This window comes from Stegostoma tigrinum, chromosome 12 (genome assembly GCF_030684315.1).
Source record: "Stegostoma tigrinum isolate sSteTig4 chromosome 12, sSteTig4.hap1, whole genome shotgun sequence".
Lineage (NCBI taxonomy): Eukaryota > Metazoa > Chordata > Chondrichthyes > Orectolobiformes > Stegostomatidae > Stegostoma > Stegostoma tigrinum.
This window is the reverse complement of record NC_081365.1, coordinates 65,576,602-65,592,890: the sequence shown is the minus strand read 5'-3', so window position 1 is coordinate 65,592,890 and position 16,289 is coordinate 65,576,602. Positions and strand designations below refer to the sequence as shown.

At 41.7% G+C, this 16,289-nt stretch overlaps 1 protein-coding gene across 5 annotated transcripts in view; it reads right to left on the bottom strand.

Moving 5' to 3' along the window:
* mospd2 (motile sperm domain containing 2) overlaps nt 1–16,289 on the bottom strand; it is a 91,113-nt gene that overhangs the window by 40,060 nt on the left and 34,764 nt on the right. For all 5 annotated transcript variants that reach the window (XM_059650383.1, XM_048540488.2, XM_048540489.2 and 2 more), the window contains exons 5-9: nt 9,833–9,987; nt 8,301–8,361; nt 5,196–5,234; nt 4,983–5,107; nt 3,967–4,143 (exon numbers count right to left, since the gene is read on the bottom strand). In XM_059650383.1, coding sequence (XP_059506366.1) covers nt 3,967–4,143; nt 4,983–5,107; nt 5,196–5,234; nt 8,301–8,361; nt 9,833–9,987 — 557 coding nt within the window. The remainder of the gene's footprint in view (nt 1–3,966; nt 4,144–4,982; nt 5,108–5,195; nt 5,235–8,300; nt 8,362–9,832; nt 9,988–16,289) is intronic.

The following is a 16,289-nucleotide window of genomic DNA, read 5'->3' as shown; positions in this document are numbered from 1 at the left end:
AAATTCACATTCTGCCAATAACTAAGATTGTACATTACACTACAAACATCTCATTGAACTCTCATTCTACAAGTAATCTAATAAATGTAAAATTAAAGTGCAAAATCCAGTAATTAATATGATAGGTTACATCTCAAGAAAAAGTAATTAAAGCACACAATTAAATGTTTTTAACTTGAAAATTAAAATACATACTTCTCCAAGGGTAATTATATACTTGTTGCATTATGTGGCATCTCGCTTCATTGCGTGGCACCATACACATATACAGAAAGTGTTGGGCATGTAGGTGTAACAGTATGGAAATTTGGGTGAATGTTATAATCAAAACAAAACAGGAACAGGATACTAATTCTAATAGCAACTAATGAAAAGTTGTTGCTTTGGTATCAGCAATTCTCACACTGGCTTTTGGAAAACGAACTCCTAAACTTTTTTAGGAGCTATTCCACAAAAATTATAACTAATTTATGGTATCCAATTGTACAAGTGAAAAATAGATGACTGTGCCATACCACATTTATATTGCTGATCATAATTTATCAAAATAACCACAAGACTTGTTACAAAGAACCAGCTAGGAAGGAATTTTAAGGAACATTCATAAAAGCATAGTACTTTAAAAAAAAATACACTCACGGATTAAGGGCAACACTGGGAAGACCAGTGTTTATTGTCCAGCCTAAATGCCTTTGAGAAAATGGAGGTAAATTGCCTTCTTGAATGCAAATTGGAGGCCTGCTAGATGATTTCAGAGCAGTGCCAAGAGTGATTACATTGTGTAGATCTTGAGTTATATGTAGCCCAGATCAGCAAAGGACAAGAGGTTTCATCCTTTAAGAGCACTATTTAAACAACAACAAAAATCTTAAAGGTTCACTGTCACTATAATCCATAGTCAGTTTTTATGTCAGGGTTATTTCATTAACGGGATTTTGATTCTTCATCTAGAGTTGCTAGGATTTGACATGTCATTGGACCATTAGTCCAGATCTCTGGATTTCTAGCCCACACTACATTACACAATTCTACTGCAAGATTTGCAAGATCTTTAACTTGGGGTCATTAAACTATGGGTCACAGGAGTATAAAAGGAAAAGATGACTGCTCAATAATGCAAGAGAATGTAAAGAAGATCTAATCATTTATTACCCCATGTGATATAATGAAAATTAATGAAAATAGGAGGACAGATCTACTGAGGCAGACTGTTCCCTCAAGGCCAACATGTTAATGAGCCATTACTTTGTACAGGCATTTCTTCCTGTCTGAAAGTGCTGTCAATACAAGTAGCCTGAAGTAAATTACAAACTAATTGTTGCTGTTTGGGGAAGAACATACATTGCACATAAAAATAATGAAGAATGTTACAATTTTATGTTCTCTCACATACAGATGAAGGGACAAAGTAGTTAATCAGCCCCTCAAGACTGTGTTGCAACTTTATTATGTCATAGCTGGTCAGTACCACAGCTGAGACAATAAAATGTGAGGCTGGATGAACACAGCAGGCCAAGCAGCATCTCAGGAGCACAAAAGCTGACGTTTCGGGCCTAGACCCTTCATCAGAGAGGGGGATGGGGTGAGGGTTCTGGAATAAATAGGGAGAGAGGGGGAGGCGGATCGAAGATGGAGAGAAAAGAAGATAGGTGGAGAGGAGAGTATGGGTGGGGAGGTAGGGAGGGAATAGGTCAGTCCAGGGAAGACGGACAGGTCAAGGAGGTGGGATGAGGTTAGTAGGTAGGAGATGGGGGTGCGGCTTGGGGTGGGAGGAAGGGATGGGTGAGAGGAAGAACCGGTTAGGGAGGCAGAGACAGGTTGGACTGGTTTTGGGATGCAGTGGGTGGAGGGGAAGAGCTGGGCTGGTTGTGTGGTGCAGTGGGGGGAGGGGACGAACTGGGCTGGTTTAGGGATGCGGTGGGGGAAGGGGAGATTTTGAAGCTCGAGAAGTCTACATTGATACCATTAGGCTGCAGGGTTCCCAAGCGGAATATGAGTTGCTGTTCCTGCAACCTTCGGGTGGCATCATTGTGGCACTGCAGGAGGCCCATGATGGACATGTCATCTAAAGAATGGGAGGGGGGGTGGAAATGGTTTGCGACTGGGAGGTGCAGTTGTTTGTTGCGAACCAAGCGGAGGTGTTCTGCAAAGCGGTCCCCAAGCCTCCGCTTGGTTTCCCCAATGTAGGGGAGGCCACACCGGGTACAGTGGATGCAGTATACCACATTGGCAGATGTGCAGGTGAACAACTCCTTGATGTGCAAAGTCATCCTGGGACTTGGAATGGGGGTGAGGGAGGTGGTCTGGGGGCAAGTGTAGCACTTCCTGCAGTTGCAGGGAAAAGTGCCAGGTGTGGTGGGGTTGGAGGGAAGTGTGGAGCGGACAAGGGAGTCATGGAGAGGGTGGTCCCTCCGGAAGGAAGACAAAGGTGGGGATGGAAAAATGTCTTTGGTGATGGGGTCAGATTGTAGATGGAAGTGTCAGAGGATGATGCGTTGTATCCGGAGGTTGGTGGGGTGGTATGTGAGGGCCAGGGGTATTCTCTTTTGGCAGTTATTGTGGGGGTGGGGTGTGAGGGATGAGTTGTGGGAAATGTGGGAGACATGATTGAGGGTGTTCTCGACGACTGCAGTGGGGATTTTGTGGTCCTTGAAGAACAAGGACACCTGGGATGTACAGGAGTGGAATGCCTCATCCTGGGAACAGATGCGATGGAGGCGAAGGAATTGGGAATAGGGGATGAAATTTTTGCAGGAAGGTGGGTGGGAAGTCGTGTATTCTAGGTAGCTGTGGGAGTCGATGGGCTTGAAATAGACATCGATTTCACAAGCTTCAAAATCTCACCTCCCCCCACTGCATCCCAAAACCTGGCCAGTTCATCCCCGCCTCCCTCACCTGCTCTTCCTCTCACCTACCCCCTCCTCCCACCTCAAGCCGCACCTCCATTTCCTACCCACAACCTCACCCTGGCCCCCTGACTGTCTGTCCTCCCCCAGACTGACCTATCCCCTCCCTACCTGTACTCTCCTCTCCACCTATCTTCTCCTCTATCCATCTTCGGTCTTGGGGACCGCTTTGCAGAACACTGACGTTCGGTTTGCAACAAACAACTGCACCTCCCAGTCGCGAACCATTTCAACTCCCCCTCCCATTCCTTAGATGACATGTCCATCCTGGGTCCCCCTCACTCCCTATTTATTTCAGAACCCTCTCCCCATCCCCCATTCTGAAGAAGGTTCTAGGCCCAAAACATCAGCTTTTGTGCTCCTAAGATGCTGCTTGCCTGCTGTGTTCATCCAGCTCCACACTTTGGTTTTTGAACACGTGCACAAACTTTAACGATGCAGATTTAAATCTCTTTACTCCTCCAGACATCTGGCATATCTCCATTTGGAAAATAGTCCGATTGGTCTGTCTTGGGTTTAATTTGATGACTTCACACTTTGTCTCATCGAACACTATTTGCCATATTTTCATTCACTCTCATCTGTCCATGTCAGCTTGCAACTTCCAGTTTCTTCAATACAACTTGGTATGCCTCCTGTGGCATGTCTACTTCTCAAATAGAATTTTCTCTGTTGTTTGCTCCAAAACAGACAGTTTTTTTGTTGTTGTGAGAATCAGTTTAAACAATCTAATGGCTGGCCAAATCGCTGCTGCACTGTTAGCCTTCATCCACCTTCTTTTCATAAGCATTTGGCTGTTGTTTGCCTACTGTGGACAACCTACCTGACCAGTTGTTCTTAGAATCATACAGTACCAGAAGTAATCTGTGTTATCAATATACATGTGAGTCAATCACAGACATATGGATTGGAGGAAGGTTGTAATTAACAGCCAGGTGTGTAAAAATTTTAATGAAACGTGAACAAAAATTACTGGAACAGCAAGCTCAAATGATGAGGATATATTCCAAATGGCCTGATTTAACTTGACAACAACTAAGCAAATTTGATTAAGTCCTACCTTTTTTTGTTTCTGCAAGGGCTCTTCAACGGTGTTAGTGTCAACAGATTCCTTACTATCTCCATCTCCCTTTTCTTTTCCATCCAATTCATCTTCACCTGGGATTGGACCATTTTCACATATAGGTGTTTGAAAGTCATCATCGGGTAATGGAGGGTAGCTATATTTAAAAGGATCCTTAGAAGAGCGAATTACATTAAGATCAGTTTTATTTGGAGAGTCAAAACATGCAAGCGTTGTTGAAAACCCCAAAGCTTTTCAGTGTTAGATAACTGGTGGAAAATAAATTAATTTTCTCATTCATTCTATTATAGATAGTAGCACAAATGCTCACAGTTTAAAAGCTATAGAATGTGTGTTTTAATTTTCAGAGTAAAATGTGAATCGAAACAACAACTTTATGTATCAGCTGACTGCCAAACATCCAATACCTTATGTGGTCATCTATTTTTACTGCAGTCAACACTAGAGATGTATATATTGGAAAATAAACTTTTTTTCATGAAGGACAGCAACAGTTTAGGGAATCTTTTGCAGCCTTGGGAGAGCTCAAATGAAGGCAAGATCTCATAAGTGTTGGCAAAGACTAATAGCAGCTCAGGGATATGACTGGATGCAAGTTGAATCAATACTACAAGACTAGTCATCACAGCTTGAGAGGACATGACAAGAAACAACACAATCCAGTGAGACCGCTCTCCCAATTTTAGCACTAGCACCCAGGTGTTAGTGAGGAGACTTTGCAAAGTCAAAAAAGTTATTTCTATCATTGTCTTTTCTGATGCCTAGGTGGTCTGTCCAGTTTCATTTTTTTTGTTGAGACTGCAGCAATTGATACGGCTTGCTAGGCCATTTCGGAGGGAAGTTGAAAGTGAACCATATTATTGTGGCTGTGGAGGTCAGGCTTGGTGAGTATGGCAGATTTCCTTCACCGAAGGACATCAGTGATTATTCTACTACTGACACCCATATTGAAGTGGTGGACACAATTTGCTCTTTACAAGGATACAACTTACAATTCCTCCCATGTGTGCTGGCAAATATTCTGTATTTATATATTCTTGCACATCAGCCTTGTTGGTAAATTTCAACATATTCACAGCGTCTGGTCCCAGCCATGATTTTACAATCCTCCAAGCAGCTAAGAACAACAAACAACAACAATCACAAATTTCTTTTTGTTCATTTGGCCAAGAAACTCATGATCTAAAAGAGTTAATGTTCCTTACCATTCATTATCCATGGCATTTCATAGATGATCATTTTTGCTGCAACATGAAAAAATGTTTTCAAATGCAGAAACTACAAAATAATCCTTTCAAAAGGTTACATCATAAACCTTTAAGCAATCTGATCAATAAGCTCAATATATAACATTATTAATTAGTCTGCCAATATCAGCTTTATTTGAAACATAGTTGCTACCTTTTCAAAGCTTTACTGTCAAAAGCAGATCCATTATGAACTTTTCAACAAATCACTCAATCAAACAATGCAATTATGCATGGGTAATAAAGACAGCCCAGGATTTGGATCTGCACACGCAAAATGTACCATATATTGTGCCTTCATGTTTTGACAGATAATGCATTCCAAAGCAATCAGCCTATTCATGAAGTCAGGCTCTTGTTTTGGACCGAAAACAAAGTTGCTGTTAAACTAGAACTTGAAGGGTTTTACAGCATGCTTTCAAGGAGCACTATTTCAGTACAATTCAATAAGACACTCTGACAGTTTGATATATTTAGAGAGAGGAAAAAAAATGGAAGCCAACATGATATACTAGGTACATTTTTTCTATTTTGGTTTTGCACTGATGTTGTGGCCCTTTCCATCGAGGATAGAGATATTTGTGGAGCCTCCTACTCCAGTGAATTGTTTAACTGCCTACCACCATTCACGACTGGATGTAGCAGGCCTGCCGAGCTTAGATCTGATCCATTGATGGTGGGATCATTTAGCTCTGTCTATAACTTGCTGCTTTTGCCATTTGGTGTGCAGGTGACCCTGATCGGTGGCCTCGCGTTGACAGCACACCTTCAGGTATGCCCCCCTGCACTCCCCATCGAACCAGGGTGTTGAACCCCTGGCTGTATGGTATTGGTGTGTGTGTGTGTGTGTGTGTGTGTGTGTGTGTGTGTGTGTGTGTGTGTGTGTGTGTGTGTGTGTGTGTGTGTGTGTGTGTGTGTGTGTGGTATGCTGGGCCATGAGGTTACAGATTGTGCTGAACTACAATTCTGCTGCAGTTGACATTCCATAGTGCCTCTTGGACGCCCTGCATTGAGTTGCTAGATCTGTGCAAGGTCTGCCCCATTTAGCACAGTGATAGTGATACGCAACACAATGGAAGTTATTCTCAATGTGAAGGTGGGACTTCGTCTCTACGAGGACTGTCCAATGGTCACTCTTACCAATACTGTCATGGACAGATGCAACTGCAGCTGGCAGGTTGCTAAGGATGCCGTAAAGTATGCTTTTCCATCTTGTTGGTTCCCTCACTACCTGTCACAGACCTAGTCTAGCAGCTGTTTCCTTTATGGCCCAACCAGCTCAGTCTGCAGTACTGCTGCCCAGCTACTCATGGTGGTAGACAATAAAATGTCCCATCCAGAGTACATTTTGTGTCCTTACCATCCTCATTGCTTCCTCCAAGTGCTGTTCAACATGGAAGGGTACCGATTTATCAGCTGAGGGAGGACGGTATGTGGTTCCTTGCCCATGTTTAACCAGAAGCCATGAGACTTCATGGGGTCCTGAGTCAATGTTGAGGATTCCCACAGCAACTCCCCCCCTACTGTATCACCTCTGCTGGGTCTGTCCTGCCAGTGGGACAGGAAATATCGAGGGATAGTGATAATGGTGTCTGGGACATTGTCTGTAAGGTATGCTTCTGTGAGTATGATTGTGTCAGGCTATTGCTTGGCCAGTCTGAGAGACAGCTCTCCTAATTTTGGCACTAGCCCCTAGATGTTACCGAGGACGACTTTGCAGGGTCAACAGGGCTGTTTCCACCATTGTGTTTTCCAGGCCTAGGTCGATGCCAGGTGATCCATTTAGTTTCACTTCTGAGGCTTTGTAGCAATTGGAACAACCGAAGGGCTTGCTAGGCCATTTCAGAGGGCATTTGAGAGTCAACCACATTGCTGTGGGTCCAGAGTCACATGCAGGCCAGATCAGGTGAGGATGGCAGACTTCCTTCCCTGAAGGACATGAGTAAGCCAGGCACATTTTTCCAACAATCGACAATGATTTCATGGTGATCTGTAGGCTCTTCATTCTAGACTTATTTTTTAATTGAATTCAAATTCCACCATCTGCCATGATCATCAAACCTGGGTCCCCAGAACATTAGTCTAGCAATAATGACACTAGGCCATCGCCTCCTCCTGCCTATTAAATGCTCTAATAACCCTTTATAATGGACTAACATTTACACAATGACAGGTGATGTCAATTGACCTTGTTTTTCCATTTTACCATTTTCAATAAGGGTATTCCATGGGCCGTTCTCCAATTTTCTCAATCTAAGAATTATTTGACGATTACTATCAGTACATCCACTAGCTCTGTAAACACTTCCTTAAATATCTTGAGATGCAGCTCATCAAGACTAGTGACTTATCAGTCTTTAGCCCCATTAATTTCCCGAATGCTTTTCCTCCAATGATAATTATTCATAGAATGCCTAGGGAGTGGAAACAGGTCCTTCAGCCCAACAAGTCCACAATGACCCTTACAGCATCCCACCCAGTCTCATCTTGCATAATCCAATAAATCTACACACTCACTGAACACTAAGAGCAATTTAGCATGGCTAATTCATGTATTGTGATTGTGGGAGGAAACTGGAGCACCCGGAGGAAACCCACGCAGACACAGGGAGAATGTCTGTGTGGAGTTTGCACAATTACCTGCAGGTAGAATTGAACCCAGGTCCCTGATGCTGTGAGGCAGCTGTGCTAACCAGTGAGCCACAGTGCCATTATATTCCTTTGCTGTTACATATTGCTGTTATATTACATTCATTTCAAACTCCACACCCTTCCCCTTCCTCCTTTCGCTCCTTAGTTATTCATGCTTTTGAAATGCTCTCTGTGTCTTTTATCATGAAGAGTAATGCAAAGTATATACTTAACCCCTTGTAAACTACTGTACTACTAAATTGTGGTTAACATTGATATAAACAAGAGTACACATTTTGATATTCAATAATTTAAAGCAAACAGAACTGAGCTGATGACTGACAAATTCATCTCAAATTGTAAGTAAGGTAATACCAGATCAATAAATACATTAGCTACAAAGAAACAGGGAAAATGATGAACTGTACTTACAAAGGTACTTAGGGTAATAGATCTTAAAGCAGTTGATGATGAACTTCACAAAGTCCAGATCCTAGAATTTTTTATTTTTTTTTTAAAAGAAATATAAATAGACTACAGTTTGATTTTCTTTTTGAAAATGCCACATATTGTAACAATGGAAAAAAAACTTTCAAACTTGTTTGCATTTCTATTTGTAGGACATGAAACAAATTCATTGTCTACCCATCAACAAACTCCAATACCCACAACTGTTTAGTAAGTCTACTGAAATTTAAAATTAGCGACTTGAATTTCAACCCAATCTGTCAGTTGGTTGCTTAAAAAAAAACATGTTCTGGACGCATGATGACAAAAGAAATAAAACTTTGAGTGGTAAAACAACCTATAGGCAAAGTAATTAGCAACACCAAGCAAAGCAAGCATGGTTATAAGAAACTACTTGCAAAACCAAATCAAAAAATGCTGGAAATAACTACTCTGGGATGAATTAGGGAAAATAAAGCAAGCAAATTTTCCCCATTTTTTGGTACTATCCAGAGAGTTGGGAAGGTCAGGAGATATGATGGGAACCAAGATTTTTCCAAATAGTATGCCAGCTTCATACATCAAGCAATGTGCGTGGATGGTTAATTCTCTGATGTTATTAATCCATTTCTTTTTCTTATAAAGTGATGTTCAATACTAGATTAATAAAGCCATAGAAATATTTATTATAATGGGAATATTTGCACTCAAGGTTTGCTTTTTGCCAGGGTCATGCACATTGCAAAGTCTCTTGAACAGCCATCCGATGAAGACCAGTTTTGTTGACCAAGGGATAAATATTGGTCAGTAAACCAGAATTCCCCTGATCCTCAAAACAGTACGATAGGATTTTCACATTCAACAGAAAGGGCAGGTATGGTTTTAGTTTAATGTTTCGATCAAAAGAGGGGATTTACAACCATGCCACATATCCTCAGTACTCTGAGATAATGGATTACGGGTTTAAATTTTGGGAGAACAACCGTTAGCTCAAAAGGAAGTATGCTAACGTTGAACCAAGGCTGAAACATTAACTCAAAGAATTTATTCAGCTATTCGATGCTACAGGATATAAATTCCTCTGCCTTTTTATGTTTCTATACTAGTAAAAAGAATCAAACTGCCAAACAAGAATCAAATGTGCCTTGAATATAGCGACAGCATCCCTTCTCCTTGTAAGGGAGACACCTTCACTTGCCACCCCAGCAGGATTGCATTACATGACAGCCTTAAGTTTAATAGTATTTCAAGATGTAACGCAACATCAATAATAAATTTTCAACTTTTTAAGAACAAGCTAGAAACCAATAAGTGGTTTGAGTTCTTTCTCTAATAAAATGTTAGAACGTTTTAGTTCAAATTATCAATTTATAAATTCATAGCACAATTCAATTAATTGGTAATTAAATGGAATTGACACAGCTAAGATAGACATAACCCAAGAGGGGAAAAAAAATCTGTAAACACAGACTGTAAGCAATCCTTCTTAGATGCAGAAAGAGATGGAGAAACCTTACTATATTGCTTAATCCAGTCTCAGTCAGATCAAACACCACCGTCAGAGGTTTTCCTTGTTCTCTTTTTGCATAACGTTCTAACCAGAAGGCTACATACTTCTTTTTATCCAAAGCTGTCTTTGCATCCTTGACATGTAACTTTACTCGAAACCAAACTGCAAGACACAATAAAAAAAAATTATGAATTCTTAGTTGATTATAGCCGCATGAATCAAGTAAACATCAATGCTATCCTCTCTTGTATCATTGAACTTTGGGGGCAATATTGTTTGCTCTTCAAAGGAGTCTCACAAGTAACTCATAAGGAGTGGATGTAAAAATTCATCCCCTTCGGCATTTTGTTTGTTCATACATTCAATCCTGCATACCATCACCCAAAATAATTGCCTGGAAGGACATATCAGAGAAATGTTCGTCAACAAAAAGTCATTGGAAAAGAACGTATCTCCACCGATCCACTTAGATCAAAATTAGTTCAGTAGCCCAGCATGATGATGCTGAGTAACTGCTACAAGTTGTAATATTTAGTTTGACAGATAGAAAAGACAACAGAAGTCTGATTTTTGCCAGAGGAATAACTATGAAGTCATGCATGCTCACTGTTATTAATAACTTGAACAGCAAATTCCCACATCTTATATACAAGTAAATGGTGGATTCACTAATTTAATATTTAATTTAGGACCAGTGGTTAGTACTGGTGCTTCACAGCACCAGTGACCCAGGTCCGATTCCAGCCTCAGGTCACTGCCTGTGGAGTTTGCACATTCTCCCCGTGTTTGCATGGGTTTCCTCCCGCAGTTCAAAGATGTGCAGGTTAGGGTGGATTGGCCATGCTAAATTGCCCAGTGTCCAGAGATTTGTATGCTAAATGGATTAGCAGTAGAAAATTCAGGGTTGCAGTGATAGCGTAGTTGGTTGCTTCTGGGTAGGATGCTCTTCAGAAGGACTCGATAGGCTGAATGGCCTGCTCCCACACTGAATGGATACTATGATAATAACTGGTTTTCCTCTGCTCCATGAATACCAAACATTTCAGCTTTCAAAGACATGAAGGGCATAACAATACAGCGTACACAATAAATACACAAAAAAAGTAGCTGTATTCAAGCTGAGGTTAATTTTTAAAAATGAAATCAGTTATAATTACTGCCAAATAGCCTCGTTATTGAAAGTTTACTTCTAGGAGTCTAGTGGCTTATTCTTCATATTTGCATTATGGTTCAAGATTTTGAGAAAAAAAATTGTTTTGTTCTTTTCCTTTTGTCCCGTCTCTCAATTCTATCTTGCTTTATTTTGTTTTATTTTCTGTAAATATTACACAAATCACTTCCTGGTTTAGGGTCTGCACGTGTCACTGTAGATTCTTGAATTGTTTGCCCTCCTCATGGATGTCTCAGAGCTCCTGTACAGGGCACTGGACAGAAATCAATTAACTATCACAAAAGGCTGCGGGGGGTTGGGGGGGGGGGGGGGTGGTGGTGAAGAGTCTTTGACCACCTGTAGACATAAACAGCAAGCATAATTCCTTTGCCACGGACTGTAAAATCCAGCCACAGTGTATTGCATACATGACACCAAATTTCTTCTGGAAAAGCGCCTTAAAATAAAAATTGCAGGAATGAGACAAATTGAGCAATGTATCTATTGAAATTGAAATTAATGGGTGACTTTGGGCAAATTTATACCAAAATGTTTCCAGTATCAACATGCTCAGACCTGAGGGATTTAGTGTGCTTTGCCAGTAGGACATGCAAAGTTTCCTAATCACTAGCATTTGCCATTGAAATCTAGTCTGCAGATTGAGAAAGTCTCGTCACAAGACATGCTAGAAGTTAATTATGCTGACCCTCATTAAGTCAAAATAAATGAAGCATTTGCAGCAGACTGCTCAAAAGCACTGTAGGACATGACCTACAACCTAAGTTTGTTAACCTTTAAACAATGTGAGTCATCACTGAACTCCAAGCAGAAGTCAAATCATTTGAACAAAGCAGAAGTGGATTTGCAGCAACCATTCCCCAATATTACATTACCACTACAAAGAATTTAAAAACATTTTCTATTCACACATTCACAGTAAAATATTTTACTTCAAGGGTTGCACTTTTTGGTGAGAAAGGAGATAGTTTTGTCGAAGTTATTGCTCGTAATACCATGTTACCACACCCTGCATTGTCTCCTTTTAGCATCCAGGTGCCTTCATGCAGAGGTCTGCTCGTCACTTCTAAATATTAAATAATGTTGAGTGGTACAAAGAACCCAGTAGACTTGGCTTTAGACAATCATACAGCAGTCAGTGAAAATGACTTGCATTTCTATAGTTCCTCTCAATGAAGCACTTTTGAAGTGTACAATTATAGCAAGTGGCATCTAATTTAAACATAGCAACGTCCCCAAAAAAAACTACTAATGACTAGATAATCTACTTCAATGACGTTGATTGAGAGAAATTATTGACCATGCCAACAGTTCAAATTAGCGCCCTGGGATGATTCACAATGAGCTAAGAGGGCAAATAAGATCTTGGTTTTCCATCCAACCTAAAAGATGTCTTCTGCAAAATTGCAACACTCCCTCAGTACTGCACTGAATGTCAAACTAGATTTTTTAGATGTGAACCCACAATCATCTTAATCAAACAGTAAGCATGCCACAAAACTGAGCTAAGGCTAACACATGAATTGAAAAGAAATTCAAGGATAACAAAATTATTCACACCATCCGAAACAGTGCTGCTGATCATGGCTTCCTTCTTCTGTAACCATGGTTTCCCACCCACTGTGATTGACGGGCCCTCAAACGCACCTGATCGATCCCCTGTTCTTCTGCCTTTGCCTCTTCCTATCACTTACAACAGCATGATAAGGCACCCCTTGACCTTACTTTGCATCCCACACCAGCCACTGCATTCAAAGCATCATCCTCCACCATTTCAGGCAACTCCAGCAGAATAACACCAAACACATCTTCATCTCAATCCTCCAGCTGCATTTTGCAAGGATCATCTCCTCCAGGACACCAGAGTCTGTTCCTTGACTAGCAACACCTCACCCTGCCATTCTCACGTAGGTGTAGAAGGTGCAACACCTGTTCCTTCACCTCCTCCCTGCTCACCATCTATGGGCCTAAACAGTCTTTCCAGGTGAAGCAGCATTTCGCCTGTACCTTCTTCAATCTAGTCTGTTGCATTCGCTGCATCAAGTGTAGCCTACTCTACATTGGCGAAAACGAGTGCAGCTGAGGTGAGCACTTCGCGCAACACCTTCAATCCGTGCACAAGCAGGACCCTGACTTTCCCTTGACCAGTCATTTTAACACAGCTTTCAGCTCACATGCCCAGTTGTCAGTCCTCTGCATACTGCTGCATTCCAATGAAAACAGTGCAAAGAGGAGGAACATCCTCATCTTCAGATTAGGCATTTTGCAACTTTGTGGAATTAATCTTGTGAACCCATTCCCACACCTTCCCTTTCTTTTAGCTTTACTGCCTGTATTCTTTATCACCATGTCCTCTCTCCCTTCCCTTACCCCTGTAGGACTGACTTTCCCCCATCTGGCAGTTAGACACATCATTGGAATGTGAGAATGATAGTGCAGTTTGTGATTGTTCTATCTGTATTTTCTCACCCAGCACTCCACTCCACGCCTGTCAACTACTGCAAAAATGCTGTCCCCTCCACACTTCAGGTCAGCTCTGATGAAGAGTCATCTCGACTCAAAATGTGTTCTTTGGTCTGCCTGAAACTTGTCAGTCTTCCAGAATAAGGAGTTGACCCTAAATGAGTGTTGCAGACTGGCACATTCCAGGGGCTAGGACTACGTGTTGAGGAAGGAACCAAAGCTTGAGGCAGCTGTCACATAGTTGCAGTGGGGAAAGATCACTGTTTGAGCTCTTCCAGCTGAAGGTAAATGGGGTGTCCATTCATTTATGAGAACCTCCTCGTGCCTCAAATATATGTAAATATTAGTATTGAACGTGCAAGAGAGGTCCTTTCATGCAGTTAAATTTAAATTTAAATTTAGTCCTGTTTAATGCAGACAAGTGTGAGGTGATGCACTTTGGTAGGAGTAACCGGAAGGCAAAGTACTGGGCTAATGGTTAAGATTCTTAGTGTAGATGAGCAGAGATCTCGGCGTCCATGTACACAGAACATTGAAAGTTGCCAAACAGGTTGACAGGGCTGTTAAGAAGGCATACAAGTGTTTGAGCTTTTATTAATAGAGGGATCGAGTTCCGGAACCAAGATGTTATGCTGCAGCTGTACAAAACTCTGGTGCGGCCGCACTTGGAGTATTGCGTACAGTTCTGGTCACTGCATTATAAGGAGGATGTGGAAGGTTTGGAAAGAGTGCAGAGGAGATTTACTAGGATGCTGCCTGGTATGGAGGGAAGGTCTTACGAGGAAAGGCTGAGGGACTTGAGGCTGTTTTCATTAGTGAGAAGAAGGTTGAGAGGTGACTTAATTGAAACATATAAAATAATCAGAGGGTTAGATAGGGTGGATAGGGAGAGCCTTTTTCCTAGGATGGTGATGGCGAGCACGAGGGGGCATAGCTTTAAATTGAGCTTTAGTATTCCAACCCTCTTGAGATAAATGACAACATTACATTCACTTTCTTAATTATAGGCTCTACCTGCAAGTTAACCTTTAGAGAATCCTGGGCCAACACTCCCAGATCCCTTTGCACTTCTGATTTGCAAATTTTCTCACCGTTTAGAAAATAGTCCATGCCTGTATTCTTTTTTCCAAAGTGCAAAACCTCACATTTACTCACACTGAATTTCATCAGCCGTTTCCTGGACCACTCTCCTAAACTGTCTAAATCTGTCTGCAGCTTCCCCACCTCCTCAGTACCTGCCTGTCCACCTATCTTCGTATCATCGGCAAACTTCGCCGGAATGTCCCCAGTTCCTTCATCCAGATCATTAATGTACAAGGTGAACAGCTGTAGCCCCAACACTGAACCCTGCGGGTCACCGGTTGCCATTCCGAAAAAAAGCCTTTTATCCCAACTCTCTGCCTTCTATCAGACAGCCAATCCTCAATCCAAGCCAGTAGCTCACCTCGAACACCTCACCTTGCTCAGCAGCCTCCCATGAGGCACTGTATCAAAGGCCTTTTGGAAGTCTACATAGATAACATCTACTGGGTTTCCCTGGTCTAACATAGTTGTTACCTCTTCAAAGAATTCTAACAGGTTTGTCAGGCACAACCTCCCCTTACTAAAACCAAGCTGACTTGTTTTAATCTGACCCTGCACTTCCAGGAATTTAGAAATCTCATCCTTGACAAGGGATTCTAGAATTTTACCAACTACTGAGGTTAGGCTAATCGGCCTATAACTTTCCATCTTTTGCCTTGATCCTTTCTTAAACAAGGGGGTTACAACAGCAATTTTCTAATCATCTGGGACTTTCCCTGACTCCAGTGACTTTTGAAAGATCACGACCAAAGCCTCTGCTATTTCCTCAGTGACCTCCCTCAGAACTCCAGGATGTAGCCCATCGGGGCCAGGTGATTTATCAATTTTTAGACCTTTTAGCTTTTCTAGCACCTTCTCTTTTGTAATGCCTACCGTACTCAACTCTGCCCCCGGCTCTCCCTAATTGTTGGCATACTAATGTCTTCCACTGTGAAGACTGATGCAAAGTACTTATTAAGTTCTTCACTATTTCCTTATCTCCCATCACTAGCCTTCCAGCATCAATTTGAAGCGGCCCAATATCTACTTTTGCCTCTCGTTTGTTTCTTATGTATTGAAAGAAGCTTTTAATATCATTTCTAATATTACTAGCTAGCCTACCTTCATATTTGATCCTCTCCTTCCTTATTGCTCTCTTTGTTATCCTCTGTCTGTTTTTGTAGCCTGCCCAATCTTCTGATTTCCCAGTGCTCTTGGCCACTTTATAGGCTGTCTCTTTTTCTTCGATATATTTCCTGACTTCCTTTGCCAGCCATGGCTGTCTAATCCCACCCCGGATAATCTTTCTTTTCTTTGGGATGAACCTCTGTACTGTGTCCTCGATTACACCCAGAAACTCCTGCCATTGTTGGTCTACTGTCTTCCCCACTAGGCTCTGCTTCCAGTCGATTTTTGTCAGTTCCTCTCTCATGCCCCTGTAATTACCTTTATTTAACTGTAATACCATTACATCCGATTTTGCCTTCTCTCTTCCAAACTGCAGACTGAACTCTACCATATTATGATCGCTGCCTCCTAAGCGTTCCCTTACTTTAAGGTCTTTTATAAAGTCTGGCTCATTACATAGCACTAATTCCAGAATAGCCTGCTCCCTTGTGGGCTCCATCACAAGCTGTTCCAAAAAGCCATCCTGCAAGCATTCCATGAATTCCCTTTCTTTGGATCCACCAGCAACATTATTCACCCAATCCACCTGCATATTGAAGTCCCCCATGATCACCATGACCTTGCCTTTCTGACATGCCCTATT